This window comes from Schistocerca americana, chromosome 1, assembly GCF_021461395.2.
Source record: "Schistocerca americana isolate TAMUIC-IGC-003095 chromosome 1, iqSchAmer2.1, whole genome shotgun sequence".
Lineage (NCBI taxonomy): Eukaryota > Metazoa > Arthropoda > Insecta > Orthoptera > Acrididae > Schistocerca > Schistocerca americana.
In genome coordinates, this window is record NC_060119.1 from 753886267 (window position 1) to 753909681 (window position 23415).

Genomic DNA, 23415 nt, shown 5'->3' on the forward strand with positions numbered 1-23415 from the left:
AATGCTGTAACTTACCAAACGAGAAAGCGCTGGTAGACAGACACAATAAAAAACACACAGACACAAATTTCAAGCTTTCGCAACCCAAGGTTGCTTCATCAGCAAAGAGGGAAGGAGAGGGAAAGACGAAAGGATGTGGGTTTTAAGGAGAGGCTAAGGAGTCATTCCAATCCCGGGAGCGGAAAGACTTACCTTAGGGGGAAAAAGGGACAGGTATACTCTCTCTCTCTCTCTCTCTCTCTCTCTCTCTCTCTCTCTCTCTCCCTCTCCCTCCCTCTCGCGCGCCCACACACACACACACACACACACACACACACACACACACACACACACATCCATCCGCACATATACAGACACAAGCAGACATATGTAAAGGCAAAGAGTTTGGGCAGAGATGTCAGTCGAGGCGGAAGTACTGAGGCAAAGATGATGTTGAGTGGCAAGTGGTGTACGAGGGGCGGCAACTTGAAATTAGCGGTTACCCACCAGGCCTCAACCTCCGCTAATTTCAAGTTGCCGCCCCTCGTACATCACTTGTCACTCAACATCTTTGCCTCAGTACTTCCACCTCGACTGACATCTCTGCCCAAACTCTTTGCCTTTACATGTGTCTGCTTGTGTCTGTATATGTGCGGATGTATGGCTGTGTGTGTGTGTGTGTGTGTGTGTGTGTGTGTGTGTGTGTGGGCGCGCGAGAGAGAGAGAGAGAGAGAGAGATAGAGAGAGAGAGAGAGAGAGAGAGAGAGAGAGAGAGAGAGAGTATACCTGTCCCTTTTTCCCCCTAAGGTAAGTCTTTCCGCTCCCGGGATTGGAACGACTCCTTAGCCTCTCCTTAAAACCCACATCCTTTCGTCTTTCCCTCTCCTTCCCTCTTTCCTGATGAAGCAACCTTGGGTTGCGAAAGCTTGAAATTTGTGTCTGTGTTTGTGTGTTTTTTTATTGTGTCTATCTACCAGTGCTTTCTCATTTGGTAAGTCACAGCATCTTTGTTTTTAATGTAATAAAAAAGTCACAATGATAAGCAAGAAAGAAGGTGCCTAATGTCTACATATGCACGTCTGCATAAAAAAAAAAAAGAAGAAAGATGTGCATTTAGAGCAAAGACAGATTTGTTAGCATTCCCACTCAATGTTAGAAAATGGAAAATATGGAAAATATAGGAATATAATGCTGTGCTCCATGCTCTACAAAGTGGTCTGATTTCTCATGTACCTCTCGCTCAATCAGCTTTTCAACATATTCTACGGTGCGAACTTTCACCTCGCCTGTTTGCTCATCTATGTATTCTTCTGTTCGTGTTGTCACCTTTTCCCCGACTACTCTCTCAGATTCACGCACCTTTGTTGCACCTTCTCTGGCCCGCAGGGCCAACTTAGGAAAATCGTCACTAGAGGGCCGTAAAGCTGTGCGCAACTACCAGGGCAGACACAGGTTCGAGCAGGTTAGTCAAGTTATTCCTTAAAACTAAACTGTTTCAACATTAATGCATACCATTTTCAAGCAGCTAATGTACAAACTTTCACAACTGCTTCATAACAACTCTTGAGAACATTTGAAAATTTAAAGCACATTCACAATATGATTACACTTCAATGCAATAGTGCTGTGCTAATGGTACTCAAAATGAAAAATAGCAGTTGTGAAAATTTTAAACAACTATTATGAGATTCACAAACTAATCTCTTTTGAAAATCATCTACAAAGCTCTGTTGTTCTATCATTTTACTGCTTATACAGATGCTGTAATAAAATTTTACATGGTCCAATAAATACAAATTCTGGGTTTTAAAAATGAAATAGCAACTGTGTTTTGAGTTATATTTTCACAAAAAAGAAAAAAATATAAAATCTGTCACTTTATAGCTGGAAAACTTCAGTATAAGTCTACAAAAAACACGACAATGATGCTCCAAAATGGCATTTCTAAAAGATGCTAGCACAGGTTGTCCTTGCTAAGAAGTTATGTTCACTGGTGGGCAACACTATAGGTATCTGCAATGCAAGTCATGAATATGTTTAACTGTAGGAATCGAAGCACAAAAAGTGTCTTACTCACAGATTATTATTAACACTGTTAGCTGCCTGAAAAGTAGAACAGATACATCAACTGACAGTGCATTACCATCTCCATTACTTAATTTTTTCTTATTAATGTGTCAATGTTCATTACTGCAGTGAATACAAAACACAAACATTTAAAACAGTAAAATGTTAATCAATTAACACATACAATAATCGAGAACATTACATTCTGACACCATTCCCAATAAGTAAAGAGGAAACCCGAGACAGAATTTTCTTACACAGTACCCTCAAGCACTCCCAGTAAAATAAATATGTTGTTAACTCATGTTTTTCATGCCAAAAGAAAACAATCTATGTTATAAAATAGTGTGTTAAATTTGAACTGCTGTTTTACATAAGATAATACTACTTACATATTTTTTCATGCTCTGTTCACTGTTTCAAAGAAACTACATTACTCTTAGGAGATTGGGTATGAAAAAAGTAGAGACACAGCTATTAATATGCTCTATCCTTATCAAGGATATAACAAAAATTATTAAACCTGGCTTCCACCATATAATGTCTCCGCTTCTACTGGATTCAAATTCAGGTGACGCAAAGTATTTTCATTTACAAAAGACAAGCCAATAATGTGTGTTTGTAAACAAGGCGAGGAACACAGTATGATTAAACCAATGTCCACTTCACGTTCTAGATTACGAACACAAAACACATAATAAGCAAGTCAGAAAAATGCAGCAAACACTGTATTTTGAAATTTCATGTGGAAAGCCACTATGAGTTAGCCACTACAGCATATGCACAGGAACAATGCAAAATTTACTATGTTTAAATTTGATGGTTCCTCTTCTGCAGTATGTTGGGAGTTCCATGAAGAATGTCATCCAATAAGCATTTTATTACATATTCATGAATATGCAACGCACAATCAGTAGAATAGATTTTGTCAAATTGCTTTCTTACATGTTGTGAACTACAGAAATGTCTTCAATTTGTCTATGTTTGTATCAGCTTTCATAACAAACTCTTAGATGAAATAATATTGAGAGAAGGCAAAAATTTGGAATCAGACTACGAATAACAGAGACCTCCCTATCAAGCATACAGCTGCATTCCCTGCTGCAGACATTGTGGATTGGAGTCACTGGCTGGTGTGCTTTGGGTTACCAGTTCGAACCTGACCACCAGCAATAATTTCCATTTTTCAAAGTTTCTCCAAATTTCTTAGGTATGTGATGTTGGTAAAGTCTGTAATATTCGATGTTGGTACAAATATCAGCACCTGACATCCAGGAATCAGTTCCATTCTGTTATCGCTGATTGCTGGTGTTTATAATAAACATGCTTTTGATGATAATTTCGGTACTTCACTGACGATTCTGCTTTGGAATTTGGACTCTAGTGCGGTTAAGATGTGTCACTGTTTGGTGTAGGCAGAAAGTACTTCAAAACCTCTGTATCATCCTGTCTCCAATCAGTAAATGGAAAAGCTGTCACCTACATGGCCAGGAACTGGAATACAAGTAGTACATCATTCCCATTGTCTTTCGAGGGGCATTCGAGAAGTCCGTGCAAAGTCCCAGAGATGGCACTACCGGCACGTATCGAGGTCTTGTTTAGTTAGTAGCATGTTTGGAAAGAACGCACACCAAGTTTCAGCCATATTGGTCTATTTCTTTGTGTCTGGCATTCAAGTGAATCAAGAAAGTCGACAAAATGAACAAAAAAGAATTTCGCGAGGCAATTAAACATTACTTCATGAAAAACAAAATGCCTCAGGAAACTAAGGAGAAGCTTGATAAACATTATGGTGACTCTGCACCTTCGATTAGAACAGTTTATAAGTGGTTTCAAAATTTTTCAGAGTGGCCATATGGGCACAAGAGGTGCCAAATGTTCTGGACGCCCTGTGGAGGTTATGATTCCAGAAATCATTGATAAAATCCACGATATGGTGACGGATGACAGAACAGTTAAGGTGTGCGAGATTGCTAGTGCTGTGGGCATCTCGAATGAAAGGGTACATAATATTTTCCATAAACATTTGGACATGAGATAGCTATCCACAAAATGGGTTCCATGATGCTCACACTTGACCAAAAACTGAATCGTGTGAAGTGTTGCAGGGATGGTTTGCAGCTGTTCAGGAAGAATCCACAGGTCTTTAAGCATCGTTTCATCACTGTGGATGAAACATAGATACACTACTATACTCCTGGGACCAAAGAACAATCTAAAATATGGGTTACCAAGGGAGAATCTGCACCAAAAAAAGGCGAAGACCATTCATTCAGCCGGAAAGATTATGGTGACTGTCTTTTGGGATTCGCAAGGGATAATCCTCATCGACTAGCTGGAAAAGGGAAAAACTATTACAGATGCATATTATTCATTGTTATTTGACCGTTTGAAAACCAAGCTGCAAGAGAAACGCCAGCGATTGGACTGCAAAAAAGTCTTTTTCCATCACAACAATGTACCAGCACACACCTCCGCAGTTGTGGTCGCAAAATTAATGGAAATAGTATTCCAACTCGTTTCACATCCAGCCTATTCTCCAGACTTGGCTCCCTCGGATTACTATTTGTTCCCCAATTTGAAGAAAGGGCTGGTGGGACAAAGATTTTATTCAAACGAGGAGGTTATTGCAGCAACTAATAGCTATTATGCGGACTTGGACAATTCCTATTATTCGGGAGAGATCAACAAATTAGAACAGCATTGAACGAAGTGTTTAAGTCTAAAAGGAGACTGTTGTTGTTGTTGTTGTTGTTGTTGTTGTTGTTGTTGTTGTTGTGGTCTTCAGTCCTGGGACTGGTTTAATGCAGCTCTCCATGCTACTCTACCCTGTGAAAGCTTCTTCATATCCCAGCACCTGCAACCTACATCCTTCTGAATTTGCTTAGTGTATTCATCTCTTGGTCTCCCTCTATGATTTTTACCCTCCACACTGCCCTCCAATACTAAACTGGTGATCCTTCGATGCCTCCAAACGTGTCCTACTAACCAATCCCTTCTTCTAGTCCAGTTGTTCCACAAATTACTCTTCTCCCCAATTCTATTCAATACCTCCTCATTAGTTATGTGATCTACCCAGCTAATCTTCAGCATTCTTCTGTACCACCACACTTCGAAAGCTTCCATTCTCTTCTTGTCTAAACTATTTAATGCCCATGTTTCACTTCCATACACGGCTACACTCCATACAAATACTTTCACAAAGAACTTCCTGACACTTAAATCTATGCTCGATGTTGACAAATTTTTCTTCTTCAGAAACGCTTTGCTTGCCATTGCCAGTCTACATTTTATATCCTCTCTACTTCGACCATCATCAGTTATTTTGCTCCCCAAATAGCAAAACTCCTTTACTACTTTAAGTGTCTCATTTCCTAATCTAATTCCCTCAGCAGCACCCAACTACATTCGACAACATTCCATTATCCTCGTTTTGCTTTTGTTGATTTTAGTCTTATATCCTCCTTTCAAGACACTTTCCATTCCGTTCAACTGCTTTTCCAGGCCCTTCGCTGTCTCTGACAGAATTACAATGTCATCAGCGAACATCAAAGTTTTTATTTCTTCTCCATGGATTTTAATACCTACTCCGAATTTTTCTTTTGTTTTCTTTATTGCTTGCTCAATATACAGATTGGATAACATCGGGGAGAGGCTACAACCTTGTCTCACTCCCATCCAAACCACTGCTTCCCTTTCATGTCCCTCAACTCTTATAACTAGACCGCGGATTTTAGGTAAAAACCTATTTTGTTCCCGAGTTCCTATTTGCATGAAAATTTGAACTTATGCATTTCATGACTATTTACACTTAATAGCGTTATTTCTATAGGACCTAAAAAAGCCTATTTCGACGTTAGTGCCTATTTCATCATGTAAGACAGTCGCTCCAAGTTTTTTCACACTATACGACTGATGGAAAAAAATATTTTCTGCCCAGCGTGCAGCGAGGTGGCTAGTTGATATGCGCTCATGCTTCGTATTTGCCTAACACTTCGGTCTTTTTCTATTTTTTTATATCGCTATCTCTGTTAATACCAAACACTCTTTATATGTGTTTTATTATTCATATGTAAAAAATAGATCAGGTATCTTTAGGTTAAAACCTATTTTTTTTTCCTAAGCACCAATTTGCATATAAGTTGGTACTTATGCGTTTCATGACTAACTAAAATGAATACCGTTAGTTCTACAGGACCTAAAATTGCGTATTTCGATGTTGACGCCTAATTTTGCCTATTTCGGCATCAAAATCCTAAAAACTACCTATTTCATTAATCTGACAAGAGTTCTTGTGTTTTCAAAGATTAGAAAAAGGAAGTAAACTTAAAGGCTTTATGTCTCGTCGAAGGCGAAGGTCGTTAGAGACTGTTTACAATTCCTTTGCTTGCCTTACTAACAACAGCACTCGGTACGGTTGAATGGTCATCCATCCAAGTACGCGCCGAGCGCGACAGTGTTTAACTTTGGTGAGCGAATGGGAACCGGTCAAAGATTTGAGTTACACATTAGAGTCGAACGTAGGAGTACTAAATGTTATATTTGAAAATATTTTGTTCGTAGGATTCTGGCCAGCTGTGTATTTTCGCAAAGAAACAGTTTCATAGGCCTTAAGCTGAGCACGGATTAAAAAATCACAATGTTAATCGCAGACACCCTCTATAGCTAAATTACTGCCCTTCGCGCATATTCTCACTGCTGTCTACAGGCAGTCCTATCAAACTACTCTGTTTGGTGAAAGGTAATATACGTGAATTTTCCAGTTCGAAAAATAATTTGCCAGTAATGAGATGTTTTCATCTGAAGCACCGGTAGATTCCATTCGCTTGTTCAGAAGGCGCGGCCATCTGTCAGGTGCCATTTGTCCCGCAACGAGTACAGTACTTCCCCTACCGCTCCCATGAACTGCAGTAAAAGGAAAAAAAAAAAAAAAAAACAGGTCATTGTTCACTTTTTCCCAGCGAAAACAAATCAGTACAGTGTATAGCGACCGACGTGTTAAGTGTTACTGACGTTCTAAGTGCAAAACAAATTCTAGTTTCTGTGTGAGAATACTATGCCATGCCGAAAACAGCTACTTCAAAGTCTACTCATTTTAGGCAGTGGCTGCAAGATTTTTCGCAATATACAACAGAGGGGAAAATTATTTTCTGCCAAGCATGCAACAAAGAGTTTAGTTGATGTTTTTCTTAGACTTCTTATTTTCCTGTCACTTAGGATTCTTTTTTATCGCTATCCTTTAGTAATTCGAAATACTCTTTATATGCGATTCTAAACTGCATTTCCCTTTTCTCTCATATTAGGTTTCGAGTGTTAAGAAATCTCACTTAACTCAGCGTGCAGATGGAATCGCACATAAAGCTAATGTTGAACGAAAGTCAAAATTGAAGCAAACTCTTTTAACCAATAAATCTGGTGAATCCTCCGAAAAAAACAAGTTCTGCGGTGATTTGTGTCATGCACTTGTGGCAGCTAACATCCCCTTTCGGAAACTAGAAAACCCTATTTTCAGAGGTTTTCTTGAGAAGTACTGCCATCAGTCTATTCTTGCAGAGTCAACTTTATATAAGAATTATGTGGATTCAGCTTACAATGCTGCATTGCACAGAATCCGAGAAGATGTTGGAGAATCTTGTATATGGATTTCTGTGGACGGAACTACTGACAGTCTTGGCTGTTACATTGCAAACCTCATTATTGGCAAGCTAGATCCAGATGCACCATCCAGGGCTCATTTGATTTACTATAAACAGCTTGCAAAAACTAACCAACAAACAAAAGCACAGTTTGTGAACAATGGGCTTAAGGTGCTATACCCAAACGGAGTGGATGAGAATAAGGTGCTTCTGGCCGTCACTGATGCTGCTGGATGTATGATAGCAGCGTTTCAACTATTAAAAGTATTCTACCTATTGATTCTGCACGTAACTTGTGTAGTACATGGGATCAACCGCATAGCAGAGCAAGTAAGGCTGCAATTTCCTAAAGTAAATGAAGTAATATCTATGGCAAAGAAAATTTTTGTTACGGCACCATCAAGAATACAGGCATTCAAAGAACAGCTTCCGGATGTCCCATTGCCACCAGAGCCTGTTGTCACCCGCTGGGGCACGTGGCTGATAGCAGCAGAATACTATAGTACGCACCTCTCACCTGTCCAGAAGCTGGTTGAAAATATACCAGAAGATGCTGCATCCGTAACTATAGCAATGGAGTTACTCAAAGATTCTTCTTGAAAACGGTACTTATCTTACATTAGGGCCCACTACACATTTATGGCAAGAAAAATTTCACAATTAGAAGGCTCAGGGAGACCTATCTACGACAATATTTCTTTGCTTGAAGAAGTCAAAATGAAAATTAATGAAGTGCCAGGTGAAGTAGGGGAAAAAGTACGGGCAAAAATGAAAACGGTTTTGCAGAAGGACACTGGCCTGAAGGAGTTGTGTGCAGCTGCCGACATAGTGGAAAATCCAGCACTCCTGACTGCAGCATTCCTGTCCAACATGTGCCGAAAATGAAGTACGCCCCCGTCACATCTGTTGATGTAGAACGTTATTTTTCAGCGTATAAATTGATTCTGACTGACAAGCGCCACAGTTATTCACTAGAAAACTTAGAAAAGATTTTGGTTATTTATTGTGATGCCAACTATGGTCAGAATATGTGAAACTACGAATGTATTAATTAAACCATTGCCACATCTTTTTACGGAGATCTTTATCTTGCAGTAACTCAAAAATATTTGGAGTTATGTTCAACATTAATGTCGTAGATTGCTGTGCTCTGTAACTGTGTAAATATTCATTCTCCTTGTTTTAATGACTAATAAGATGTTCATACTGTCAACACTGTGTATTTTTATTTTCAATGCATCATTTTTATTAGAGACTATTTTAGGTTTTATAAAGCCTAAATGAACTACTGAAGGAGCCGATTTTAGGTGCCTAAAACACACTTTTTCACGACCTAAAAATCCGTGGTCTACTTATAACTGCCACCTGGTTTCTGTACAAATTGTAAATAGCCTTTCGCCCCTGTATTTTACCCCTACCACCTTTAGAATCTGAAAGAGAGTATTCCAGTCAACATTATCAAAAACTTTCTCTAAGTCTTCAAATGCTACGAATGTAGGTTTCCTTTTCCTTAATCTATTTTCTAAGATAAGTTGTGGGTTCAGCATTGCCTCACATGTTCCAACATTTCTACAGAATCCAAATTGATCTTCCCCGAGGTTGGCTTCTACCAGTTTTTCCATTCGTCTGTAAAGAATTCGCGTTAGTATTTTGCAGCTGTGACTTAGTAAACTGATAGTTCGGTAATTTTCACATCTGTCAACACCTGCTTTCTTTGGGATTGGAATTATTATATTCTTCTTGAAATCTGAGGGTACTTCACCTGTCTCATACATCTTCCTGACAACATGGAAGAGTTTTGTCAGGACTGGCTCTCCCAAGGCTGTCAGTAGTTCTAATGGAATGTTGTCTACTCCCGGAGCCTTGTTTCGACTTAGGTCTTTCAGTGCTCTGTCAAACACTTTATGCAGTATCATATCTCCCATTTCATCTTCATCTACACCCTCTTCCATTTCCCTAATATTCTCCTCTCTCCTCAAGTACATCGCCCTTGTATAGACCCTCTATATACTCCTCCCACCTTTCTGCTTTCCCTTCTTTGCTTAGAACTGGGTTTCCATCGGAGCTCTTGATATTCATACAAGTGGTTCTCTTTTCTCCAATGGTCTCTTTAATTTTCCTGTGGGCAGTATCTATCTTACCCCTAGTGAGATAAGCCTCTACATCCTTACATTTGTCCTCTAGCCATCACTGCTTAGCCATTTTGCACTTCCTGTCAATCTCATTTTTGAGACATTTGTATTCCTTTTTGCCTGCTTCATTTACTGCATTTTTATATTTTCTCCTTTCATCAATTAAATTCAATACTTCTTCTGTTACCCAAGGGTTTCTACTAGCCCTCATCTTTTTACCCACTTGATCCTCTGCTGCCTTCACTACTTCATCCCTCAAAGCTACCCATTCTTCTTCTACTGTATTTCTTTCCCCCATTCCTGTCAATCATTCCCTAATGCTCTCCCTTCTTTCATGATTCTTGAACCAAGTGTTAGCTATGACTAAGTTATGCTCTGTGGAAAATTCTACCAGGCAGCTTCCTCTTCATTTCTTACCCTAATCCATATTCAGCTACCACGTTTCCTTTTCTTCCTTTTCCTACTATTTAATTCCAGTCACCCATGACTATTAAATTTTTGTCTCCCTTCACTATCCGAATAATTTCTTTTATCTCATCATACATTTCATCAATTTCTTCGTCATCTGCAGCGCAAATTGGCGTATAAACCTTTACTACTGTAGTAGTTGTACGCTTCGTGTCTATCTTGGCCAGAAAATAATGCGTTCACTATGCTGTTTGTAGTAGCTTACCCGCACTCCTATTCTTTTATTCACTATTAAACCTACTCCTGCATTACCCCTATTTGATTTTGTATTTATAACCTTCTATTCACCTGAACAAAAGTCTTGTTCCTCCTGCCACCGAGCTTCACTAATTCCCACTATATCTAACTTTACCCTATCCATTTCCCTTTTTAAATTTTCTAACATACTTACCCGATTAAGGGACCTGACATCCTATGTTCCCATCCGTAGAATGCCAGTTTTCTTTCTCCTGATAATGACGTCCTTTTGAGTAGTCCCTGCCCGGAGATCCGAATGGGGGATTATTTTACCTCCGGAATATTTTACCCAAGAGGATGCCATCATCATTCAACCATACTGTAAAGCTACATGCCCTTAGGAAAAATTGAGGCTGTAGTTTCCCCTTGCTTTCAGCTGTTCGCAGTACCAGCACAGCAAGGCCGTTTTGGTTAGTGTTACAAGGCCAGATCAGTCAATCATCCAGACTGTTGCCCCTGCAACTACTGAAAAGGTTGCTGCCCCTCTTCATGAAGCACATGTTTGTCTGGCCTCTCAACAGATACCCCTCCATTGTGGTTGCACCTACAGTACAGTTATCTGTATCGCTGAGACACGCAAGCCTCCCCACCAACGGCAAGGTCCGTGGTTCATTGGGGAGGGAAGGGACTATGTGAAAAATAAAAAAGGTATACCCCAAACACTTAAGTAGTTTTTATTTTTGCACGGACTTTTCAAACGCCCCTCGTACATTCAGAAGACCAAAGCATTCCAAAACGGCACATCAGCTGCATGTCATGCAACTACTGGCGCTATCCAGAGATGCTGCTCAGGATATGTCGAAACAGTTGAAAGGATGTGACAGAGTTGCCAAGTACAACAGGTGGGATGACATGATGCATTTGCCAAACTTGAACTTTTACTTGACATGGAACAGTCAAGCACTGGTTCAAGAATGACGAAGATAAGCTCAACATCTGGGATAAATTCCAGACTAACTGAAGAAAACATTTGGTGAGGTGACAATCAACAGCAAGCCGGCAAGTAGCAGAACAACATCTCAAGAAAAGGGTCACAGAATGTTTTGGCCCTATGCCACAATGTGAATCTGAATTTGACAGAAGCTGACAAAGTCTCAACCTTGATGAAATGAGTTACTAAGGATCTCTACCAGCTTTTCTGGTAAAACATGTCGCAAAAACAGAGAAATTCATCTAGTGGAGCCAGTGCATCCAGGATATGCAACAGAAGTGATTCAGACGAAAGATGAATGACCAACTCCCAAATGTGACCACTATGGCAGTTGTGGAAGGTCACCATGACCTCTCCTTTCACATATGCCAGGCAGTTAGACAAGAGATACAGCAGTTGATAACAGCCAGAACTTGTAGACGGAGAACACAAGAAATAGCAGCATGAATTTGACCCCAAACGTCAGGGGATAATAGAAGATGCTGAAGACAAGGTCTAATGATCTTTAGCACCAATCCTTGCCACCAGGTGACACACAACAGGGAGAATGAACAATACCAACCCAGACTTGTCCCACAGCAATCAAATGACAACCCAGCCATTGAAGACAACCTTATGCTGCCATTTTCTATGTAAGTTCCAGTTGTCAATCTAGATGCTCAGTTAAACTGTGAAGTTTTTATTGAAGGCTAAAAGCTACTCACACTCTCAAAAAAAATCTGTGTGTCAGCAGGGTTCATATCATTGTAGGTAGTCAAGCAAAACTTTGGATCACTAACTGTCACAAGCAGGTATGACTCATCCCTACAAATATGTGCAGAGAGATAATTGAAACAGTCCAGGAAGGGCAGCTTAAAGCCACTGATGAAAAATCATGCGCTGCCATCACTACAGACAACACGGTGGTGGAAGTTACTATCAAATTACCAATAGAATCTGGTCTGACGAGGAACAATGTTTGAAAGTATTACACATTCTATGCCAATTATCAGATACTTTCAAATCCTGAGTAGAGAAAAGACAGTCCCATGGTATAACAGCTTATCAACACTGCACATCATACACAAAATAGCCAGTGTTCGTACCGCGTGTTGCCAGCTAAATGAAAGATAATTTCAGAGGAAGTAAAGAAGATACTGCAAGTTAGTAGAGCACTTGCACATAAAGGTGAAGGTCCAAGTTCGAGTCTCGGTCTGGCACACAGTATTAATCTACCAGGAGGTTTCATGTCAGTGCACATGCTGCTAAAGGTGAAAATTTCATTTTGGAAACATTCCTCAGGCTGTGGCTAAGCCATGTCTCTCCAACACCCTTTCTTCCAGGAGAACTGGTCTTGCAAGTTTCACAGGAGAGCTGCGGTGATGTTTGGGAGGTAGGAGATGAGGCACTGATGAAAGTAAATCTGTGAGGACAGGTCAGGTGTCATGCTTGGGTAGCCCAGTAGGCAGAGCATTTGCCCACAAAAGGCAAAGGTCCCAAGTTCGAGTCTCAGTCTAGCACACAGATTTAATCTGCCAGGAAGTTTCATATCAGTGCACACTCTGCTGCAGAGTGAATATTACATTCTGGAAGGTACTGCAAGATGACATCACCCAACTTTCAAAGAATGAAATGATAATTAAATCAAGACCTAAGCTGTCGAAGGCATTGATATACATCAACGGCGACAGTTGAAAATGTGTGCTCCGACCGGGACTCGAACCCGGGATCTGTAGCTTACACGGCAGACGCTCTACCCATCTGAGCCACCGAGGGCACAGAGGATAGTGTGACTGCAGGGATTTATCCCTTGCAAGCTCCCTGTGAGACTCACATTCACAACTTAATGTCCACACACTACATTCGTAGTGCCCCTGCCCATTACATTCATTACTCACAGCAGACAATCTTACTGAGTCCCGTAAGAGTTAGGGCAATGCGTGTGCATCCAGCACAGAAGAAGGAGGTCAATGGTTGATTAGCCTTAACTATATGAAGATGGTATCTGTTCTTTCAGACATGTCCGAACGAACGGATACTATCTTCATAACAACTTTCAAAGAGTCCTTGGTCCTTGTGAAGAAGAATGATGGCACACGGTATTTCGGAGTCAACTACCAATAACTGAACAAAATTGTGAAGAAAGATAACTACCCACTGCCATGGAATCATTACACTCTAGAGAAGCAAAGTAGTTTTCAACAACTTCCATGCAGTCAGGCTACTGGCAAATCAAGGCTGATGAGACTGACCAGGAAACCATTGCCTTCACGACTTCTAACAGCCTCTGTGAGTTCAAAGTTATGCTGTGTAGATTATGTAACATTCCAGCCACTAAAGTGCTTATAAATGGCAATGCATCTTTGCTATGTGAATGACACTGTCATTTTTTCAAATGACATTTGAAGAACATCTACACTGCTACCACCACATTGAAGTGTGTTCGGACTGCATGCTTCCATCTGAATCTGAAAAAATGACACTCTGCCGTCCAACAAATAAAAGTCTTGGGGCATCTAGTGAATGACAAAGAAATATAACCTGATCCAGAGAAAATAGTAACAGACACTGACTTTCCAAGTCTCCAGCAAATTTAAATTGCAAAAAGCTTTCTTGGAGTATGTTCATACTACTGGTGGTTCATAAGGGACTTACGTACCAAGGCACATCCCTTGGCAGAACTACTGCAGGGAGACAAGAAATTTTCCTGGAAAGAAATGCGAGAAACATCTTTACTTGTCCTTAAAGATGTGCTAACACCTTCTCCAATCCTAGCATTATATGATGAGAATGCTGAGACAGAACTTCTCACCCATCTTAGTGGTTAAGAGATTGTTGCCCTTCGGATACAAATTCAGGAAGATGCTGAAAAGGTGATATTATTTGTTTCGAGGATACATCTACATCTACATCTACACACATACTCCGCAAGCCACTGTAGCTGCATGGCAGAGGGTACCCTGTACCAGTACCACTTCTGATCATTTCCTTTCCTGCTCCCCTCACAAAAGAGAGAGGAAAAAATGACCATCTATTGTCTATATCCCTCCATATCCATCATATTTTCTCATATCTTACTTTCATGTTCCTCACGGAAAATGTATACTGATGGCAGTAGAATCATTCTGCAGTTACCTCCAACTGTCAGGTCTCTAGATTTTCTCAGTAGTGTTCCTCGACAAGAAATTTACCTTCCCTGGGGGGGGGGGGGATTCCCCATTACAGTTCCCAAAGCATCTCCATAATACTTGCATGTTGTAACTAATCTAGCAACCCACCTCTGACTTGCCTCGATGTCTTCCTTTCATCCAGACAGGTGTTGATCCCAAACACACTAGCAGTACTCAATAGTATGTCACGCTGGTGTCCCATATGTGGTCTCCTTTCCCAAAATTCTCCCAATAAACAAAAGTAAACCATTTGCCTTCCCTAGCACAATCCTCACTTGCTCATTCAATTTCAATTGCTTTGCAATGTTCGAATGATGTATTAGTATGGATTATGGGAAGATCATTTAGGTCAATACGTATAAATATGTAAGTGGCATGAACCAGCAGAATGACCTACAACAGGAAATGCTGAATAGGAGATCTCTCAAAATTTAGCCTGTCCCACAACCTAATGAGAAACTATACAAAGAGAACGATCCCATAATAGCATCAAAAACAAAAAAGCTGTTGTTCTCCTATCACATATTCCAAATGAATGGCAAAGATTACCCACAAATTTGTAATAAAAAAACATACATAGTTCTGCGAAAGTCAAAAAGGTATACACCAAAATGAGTTACCAGAAAAAATTCTCACGTAACAGGGAATAAGAGAAGCACATGATTCGAGGCCAATAAGGTTTCAGAGCAGAATCACAATGCAGATGGTACAGAGAGCCTCTTTCAAAAAAGCAAAGAAGACACTGGTGGATGTGTTCAAAAGGTAATAGCAATATGTGAAATTTAGCAATACAATTTGACATTTATTTTACACTAAACAGTTTGTTAACACACAGCATTATAGAGTCAATCAGAACATTAAAATAATGGTTATGGTAAAATAATGGTTCCGGTAAAACAATGACAACTTACAGAATACGTATTTTGTTTGTCTTCATTTATTTAAGACTGTTTCATTTGTTTGTTTTATAATGTGTGCTTTAGACCACTTCACCCCAATAAATAGATAAAATAAAACAAGACAGTCCAAAAAAATCAAAACTTCACATACCTCTGTATTGTTCTCATTATCTTGATCAGTGCCATTACTCCCTCTTGGAATGGTATCAGAAATCTGAGGTTTGGCATCAATCATTTCACTCATTTTCTTAATGACCATTTGAGCCTGTAATGCATCCTACAACAGTACAAGAGAGATATATGAGATAAAACAGTACACACAATTATATTAAGCAATGAATCTGATGGTTTTACTCTTTTACTTCACCCTGATGCAGTGGTCGGTAACTTTTAGAACAAAACTAGCAATTAATTTACTACCATTTATACCGCTGTAAATTTATTCATGATTGTATTCAAAAATTATAAGTTATCTGCTATCAAAGCTGCAATACTATTATCATGTTTGCAACCATGAAGCAGTGTGGAGCCAGAAGTTGGCAAAATACAGCTGGATATGGAAGTGCAACACTTTAACATCATTACAAACCACACTGATTAACAGAAACAGCAAATTACCTAAAATTTTGATTTCTGTAACTAACCTTGAGTTATTGACTTGTGTTCTGAAATAATGTCAACATGTAACTGCACCTAATAACAAGTCTGGTAGCAGGAAATGTCTGGTGAACTCTCAACAAATGTCAGTAATGAACATCTGTCACATTGGTTTGAACATTTTCATATTGAAAATAATGGAATTTGTAGCTTCATTAAAATGTCTTTTACGAAAGGAATATACTCTTTCATAGACTAACCTGTTCAAGGGATTTTAGCCGTGCCTGCCTCCATGCAGCTCTTTTCTCCGCTCTTAATGCCCTCTGTTCAGCTGGTGAAAGATCCTTCTCATCTTCCGAAGTCAGAAGGCCCTTAGATATAGAATACTATAAAAGACACTATGTTCCTTCAGTTACTCTACACAGAAAGTATGTTAACTGCAGGGAGATTTCATGACTTAATAATACACAACAGCAATTGTTACTTCTTCAGTACAACACATAAAAGAAAAGACACACCTCTACCAATAGACAAAGCTGGAACAATTTGGGAAACAAAAACACAAAAATGTAACAAATTAGAACTACTCAGTCAACTGCAGCAACTAAATTGAGAGAGAAGTGAAATGGTTTACCTAGAAAGAAAGGAGGAGAGGGGCAGGAAGGCAGGGGGCAGAGAGAGAGAGAGAGAGAGAGAGAGAGAGAGAGAGAGAGAGAGAGGTTGCAGCTTAGCTTGTAGATCACATGACTGGTTTCAGAGGTAGTCCCGCCCCTGATCGGATAGGTGATTCTTGTGACCAGACTGTACTTGGTGGGGGTGGGAGGGGGTATGGGATTGGTCTTGCATCTAGGTCTATTACAGAGGTATGAGCCATAAGGCAAGGGATTGGGAGCATGAGTTGTATAGGGATGAACAAGGATACTGTATAGGTTCGGTGGGCAATGGAATACCTCTGTGGGAGCAGGTGGGAAGGATAGTCGGTAGAAGATTCTTCATTTGAGGGCATGATGAGAGATAGTCGAAACCTTGGCAGAGAATGTGATTTTGTTGTTCCCGTCCTGAATGGTACTGAGTCATGAAGGGAATGCTCCTCTGAGGTCAGCCGGTGAGACTTTGCGAGTTGGGAGGTGACTGGATAGATAAAACATGGGAGATCTGTATCTGTAAAAGGTTGGGAGAGCAATTATGGTCAGTGAATGCCTCAGTGAGATCCTTGGTATATTGTGCGAGGGACTGCTCATCGCTACAGATGTGATAGCCACAGCTGTATGGAAGAGGCTTCTTCATACGGAATAGTTGGCAGCTTTTGAAATGGGGCAAATATGTTTGGAATAGGTGATTCAATTGGCTGGACAATATGCTGTTTTAAAAAAAAGGAGGGGTGGGGGGGTGGTGGTGTTTGTAATGTGAAATCCACCTTAGTGGTGCCAAATCTAAAGGCTGGTACCACTCTGGACGTCACATGTGTTTCTCCTTAATCTGTTAATTTAACAAATTTTTTCCCCAAATTACATTCCAAAAAACAATACATTTTTTTTATAAATGAAAAAACATCTCATAATGAATGACATCATAAGTTTCTGTGTAGCTATGAAGTCTAACCGTGTATTTCCCAATGGTGTCCCATGAACATAAATCTTGGATGAGCTGGCTGGAGTACAGTGGATGTATGTATCTTCTACCACTGGCAAGCATTCATCACTGAACTGACGAAATGCTGTCACTTTCAGTCTCTAATGAAGTAGCATCACATTCATCTTCACTTTCTGAGCTGCTAAGTTCAATGTCAAACTCTGGATCACTATATCCATCCTTTTTGGAGAGCACTGTCTAGATAACAATACAGAAGAGTATCTAAAAGCACACATTTTGTTGTAGAGTAGCCAAAGCTACAAACATTAAAGACAAATCTAGTGGCCCAACCTCAACCTAAACACACAGTCAGGCTACAAATGTAGTACCAGGTGTTCACTAGCAGCAGAACACTTAACTGTTAGTACTGAAATGGTTATAAGCAAGGTTTCTTTTTTTTTTTTTTTTAATCTTTTATGTTGTCCGAGTATACTTGGGATTTTTAGGTTTCTGTCAAAACAATAAAAACAAGACAATTCTGTTTTTTAAGTTAAGGGAGTAATTTTATTCCCTCACTCAGTGAGTACATTACAAAATCCAGTCATTAAATAGCAGCGGTATTTTAGTAACAAATAATCCCACATTTTATTGTTACATTAAGCACAATCAAAACAGTCAGTAGTTCCAGAGTTTTTAAACACAAGATTTTGTAGTATATTTTCCTGTTTTATTTTTGTTACACTTGTTGCACTTCAAAATAATTCAAAGAAGAAATTAAATGACACAAAAGTGCCGTTAGAAACGCGTAACACCTGAAGTGAAAAGCAACTCTGAGTGCTGACTTTCGGTCTGATACTGTTCACAGTACCTTCAAATTTTTGTTTCCTCATCTGCTGTTCTTTACTTTTCCCAAATTTTGCTGTAGTACACAACAGAATTATATAAGTTAGTTACACTATACCCATCAGAAAGTGACATAAAAGATATAATGTTAACCAACCTTGCACTGCCAATGGCATTGATCATGACTTGTACCTAAAAGGAAGGATAAAGAAGGGGGCAGAGGGAGGGGAGAGAAAGAGAGGAAGGAAGGAAGGAAGGAAGGAAGGGAGAGGGAGAGGGAGGGAGGGGGGGGGGGGAGAGAGAGAGAGAGAGAGAGAGAGAGAAAGGGGGGGGGGGAGAGAGAGAGAGAGAGAGAGAGAGAGAGAGAGAGAGAGAGAGAGAGAGAGAGAGAGAGAGGGAGGGAGGGGGGGGGGGGGAGAGAGAGAGGGAGGGAGGGGGGGGGGGAGAGAGAGAGAGGGGGGGGCAGGAGGAAAGAGTGATTGCAATAATTTAAAAAACATATAAATAGAGTAGATAATAGTAAAACCCCGAATATTTAAAGAATCAAGTTCGCATGTATACAACAGCTTCAAATATCTGATCATTTCACAAATGCGTTAACATGTTAAATATTTGTCTTCAAGCAGGTAAGTGGGGGGGGGGAAAAAAACGGTTAGAAAAGGTTTGAAATTATGCATAACATTTGTCAGACCTCACCAAGTGCTCACATTAAGAAACAAGGGATGAATACAGTCTGGATAATCTGCACCTCGTTTTAAGCAAATTAAGTTTTCACACATCTCAATGTTTATGATTTTGCACGTAAATTCAATGGAACATGTCGGTGCTATCTGCAAATTGTGTTGTGAAGCGAGTCAGTTGTACAGAATTAGTAAGTTAAAATGTCACGCCTGATGTAGCAGGTTTAATACATGAACAGCGAAAATATAGTAACTGATAAACTTTTTTCCTTTCCTCATTTTGCGGAAGGGGTGTCGGTGAGAAAAAGTTTTATTAAGATTTGAAATTATGTGTACAATCTGTTGGAAGTTGTGGAGTGCTCTCATTGTCAAATGCTGATGGATGTAAGACCAGATATTTGTACACTGTAACCTACACTGCCTGAAGACAAATGCACAGTTTCTAACAATAATATCTATGGTCCTGTGCTAAATTTAAACATAAGGTTACACCTCTTAATGAGTGTATAACAACAGCATTTTAAATATTTAGATTGTGTCAATAACTACCCAAAATACTGAAAATCAAATTTTTGTTATCCTGGAAGCTCTGACAGGCAACTTGCATCTGGTACTAGGTTCTGGGATAGCGATCTGGTAACATAGATTACTGTGTAAATTAGGAAATAGTACACACACACAAAATGTAAATAAATGAACTGGAAACACAAAGGGCATTTGTTAATGGGCTTAGGTCCAGGATGGTGGACACATCCAAATGGCCCGTGTGGTGCAGAATGCACTCTGGTCCCTAGAGTCATGCAATAGAGCAAGCTCAGCAACTGGGTACTGGGTATCCAAAAGACAGATTGTTCTTCTGTGTCCACTCAGACTCAATGGTGAGCATTCCTACATAAAAAAAGCTGTGCTGAAAACTTATATCCTCTTGCCCTCTGGCAAATACAGCTTGCACTTCCAAACTACTCAGAAGGAACCTCCTTGTAAACCAGTATCAGGCAGAACTCAATACATAAGCATTTTATGTATGGCATTATGCGATACCTCAATCAAAAGGCGAAACAGTGGAAGAAGAGCTTCAGAGAATGTTACGGATGGGAGTAACAGAAAGGTCAACTAGCCAATATAACAACCCACTGTTCATTGTGGAAAAAAGGAATGGCGATGTCACAGTAGAATTGTATGCATGTCCAGCGAATAAAATTATTATTCCAGAAAGAGACAGACTTGAGATTTTTGGAACAGTTCCTCCAAAAGCTTCATGGGGCAAGAGTATTCAGTAGTATAGATCTCAGATCAGGGTACTGGCAGGTCCCCCCCTACATAAGGGTACACATATATTATGTTTCTTCTTTCCCATATAGTGATATGTTTTTAATTTAAAAATTTCTTATTACTCCGGCTTATTGATTGTGCACCGGTAATTTTTTGTATTGGTCACTTAGTAACTGAATTCAACTTAGAGGAGTTTCACTGTTTTTTTAATTATTAGCCTGTGTGTTTATTATGTCAGACAGAACACTGTCATGTAATATATATATATATAATATGTATATAAATACAATAATAAGGGAATGATACTTATGACCTCTCATCCTATTAGCAAGTATGTTAATTGGTATCAACAGCTACAACTTAGTGAGCAAACAGTGCAACCTGCAATTTTCTTATCGTCTTACAAAATAATTGTTCATACCAGACATAGGACAGTCTTTAGTGTTGAGTGGCTCCCTTAAACCTGCTTGCACATCTATATACACAATTTCAGGCAAGCCAGCAGCAGTGTGAAGCAGAAATAATACAACTACTACAGAAATGGAAATGTCGTGTGGCTAGGGCCTCCCGTCGGGTAGACCGTTCGCCTGGTGCAGGTCTTTCGATTTGACGCCACTTCGGCGACCTGCGCGTCGATGGGGATGAAATGATGATGATTAGGACAACACAACACCCAGTCCCTGAGCGGAGAAAATTTCCGACCCAGCCGGGAATCGAACCCGGGCCCTTAGGATTGACAGTCTGTCACGCTGACCACTCAGCTACCAGGGCGGACAACTACTACAGAAGAACCAGGTACATGGCATGGAAAGCTCTTTATGGCAGGACTAAAGACATCTCAACTGATGGAAAACTATGTTTTCTACCTTATTTTGCGCTAGCAAAAAATGGACCTTTAAGGCCAGAGACAAGTGGTGTATAGATGCATTTGAGCTGTGTGAAAGACGAACTGGTGTCTCCATTATTGAGAAATATAGTATGTCCAGGTGCCGTTCATCCCGTATCAGCCAAAATATTCTTAAGTTCTTTCGCCAGATTGTTAGGAGAGAGAGAGAGAGAGAGAGAGAGAGAGAGAGAGAGAGAGAGAGAGAGAGAGAGAGAGAGAGAGAATCTAGAGAAAATAATCATGGAAGGAAAGACTGGGGGGGGGGGGGGGGGGGGGGGGCGGCAAGAGATGAAGAGACAGTGAGCCTGTGGATAGATCAAATCAAAAAACATATCCAGGCTCAATTTTCAGCAGTCTCTAAGAGAAGCTGGTGGCTCTCTGGGACGAAAAACTTGGTTCAAGGGGTCCCAACACTCAGCAATGAGTCCAATGATTAGTGATGATTAGCAGTAAGATATAATACAGAAAAAATACTTCATGTCAAGATATTAAAAAAATTGTGACAAAAATTCTTCTACTCCATGTACAGGTGGTTGCAGCTAGTTTGAAAAGCATTAAAATAATTTTCCTAAGAATTCAGGAAAAGCAACAATAATTATTTTATTTGCCTCTCACTATGAACAAATACACTTGAACTGAATGTAATTACTGTTGTGCTACCAATAGGATGCACAAAATTGCAAGATAGGCAAAATCTTGTCAACTTATCATCATTAGATGGCTTTACCTTTAAAAAAAAAAAAATAAAAAAAAAATAAAGAGCTCAATAAGTGCCACACTGAAATATCAGCACCATATGGAGTGCTAAGGAGAACCATGAAGTACTCCATTCTTATGTACCTCCATAGACATACAAAGCAACAACAGAAAATGAAATAACTGTCAGCATAAGTACTGCTTTTGGTTATGCAAATACACTGCTTATAAACAGTTAGTTTAACTTTATTATGGTATGAAATAAGAGACACCATTTAGAGGATAACAGATTGAACTTAATTTGAAAGAAATATGTTTTATTGATGGTGACTAAGTGCTGAAAATTGAGTTGCTACAGTTACAGAAATATAAAGTAGTAATTCAACTTGAAAGATAAATACATGATTTACTATTTATGAATTCCCTACAGAGAATTCAAAAGACAATAATTTAATGTAGCACTATTCTCATCATTTTTTATGATGTCACTGATATGCAGCAATGTCTTTCAGTATTACATTTAAATCCAACGTGGTTTCCTACGAAGTCACCAGGTTAGTTGTAATAACAACACTAATGGATTACAATCAGATATAAGGCATCAAACCTGGGATACTTGAAATTTGTTTATTGCACACAGACATTGCACTTTTTATGCAGATGATGCACCTTTCTTTGAGTGGTTACCTGAAGGCCATTACAAACCATAAAAACTGTGCAGGAAATGCACTATTTTAATCCTTGTGGCTGTGCACATGGTTATAAAGTGCACCAAACACAAATAAAATTGTTTTCCACTTAGCTGTTTCACAATGGCGAGCTTCAGCTAACACAGTGATAAATTGTGCTGTCATATGTCCAAAAGAGAAACAGTAAAATAAAATAAACAACACGCTATGTCATAAAAAATGTATTATCTGTGCAAGAAAATGATCCACATTACAAGTTAGCACCACAATCCCACAATGAAGCAATTGTCTGTACGAGATAATGAGTAATCAAATAAGAGGTTGGCTAGGATCTGATGCAACTACATTGTGGTTGGCTGGGATCTGACGCATTGTTTAAGGCTTCGAGTGGGGCATTGGTCATTACTTTGGGACGTGGGATATCACCTGACCATAGCAACAGACTGATTAATGAAAGTTTATTTCATTATGATTTAATAAAACAGTGCTTTGGTGTATAATATGAAGGTATATTTTATCATTGTTTAATTAATCTAAGATTGAACTATGTTTTTGCTCTTGCATGTTTACCTTGGTACAATAAAGACAGCTGTTCTTTACAAGTATAAGGAGTATGCAGTGCTCCCGCTCATGTTATGCAAATTGGTGCACCTGTTCAAGGTACAGAGCTATTTATGCAGAA

At 39.5% G+C, this 23415-nt stretch overlaps 1 protein-coding gene across 10 annotated transcripts in view; it reads right to left on the bottom strand.

Annotated features, from left to right (window-relative positions):
• LOC124611222 (protein lap4) overlaps positions 1–23415 on the bottom strand; it is a 528343-nt gene that overhangs the window by 27377 nt on the left and 477551 nt on the right. For 7 of the 10 annotated variants that reach the window (XM_047140227.1, XM_047140228.1, XM_047140225.1 and 4 more), the window contains 3 exons: positions 16356–16481; positions 15650–15775; positions 1213–1413 (listed from right to left, as the gene is read on the bottom strand). In XM_047140227.1, the coding sequence (XP_046996183.1) occupies positions 1213–1413; positions 15650–15775; positions 16356–16481 (453 nt within the window). Of the gene's footprint in view, positions 1–1212; positions 1414–2056; positions 2083–15649; positions 15776–16355; positions 16482–23415 lie in introns of all 10 variants that reach the window. The other 3 variants (XM_047140226.1, XM_047140232.1, XM_047140229.1) reach the window with 3 other exon arrangements.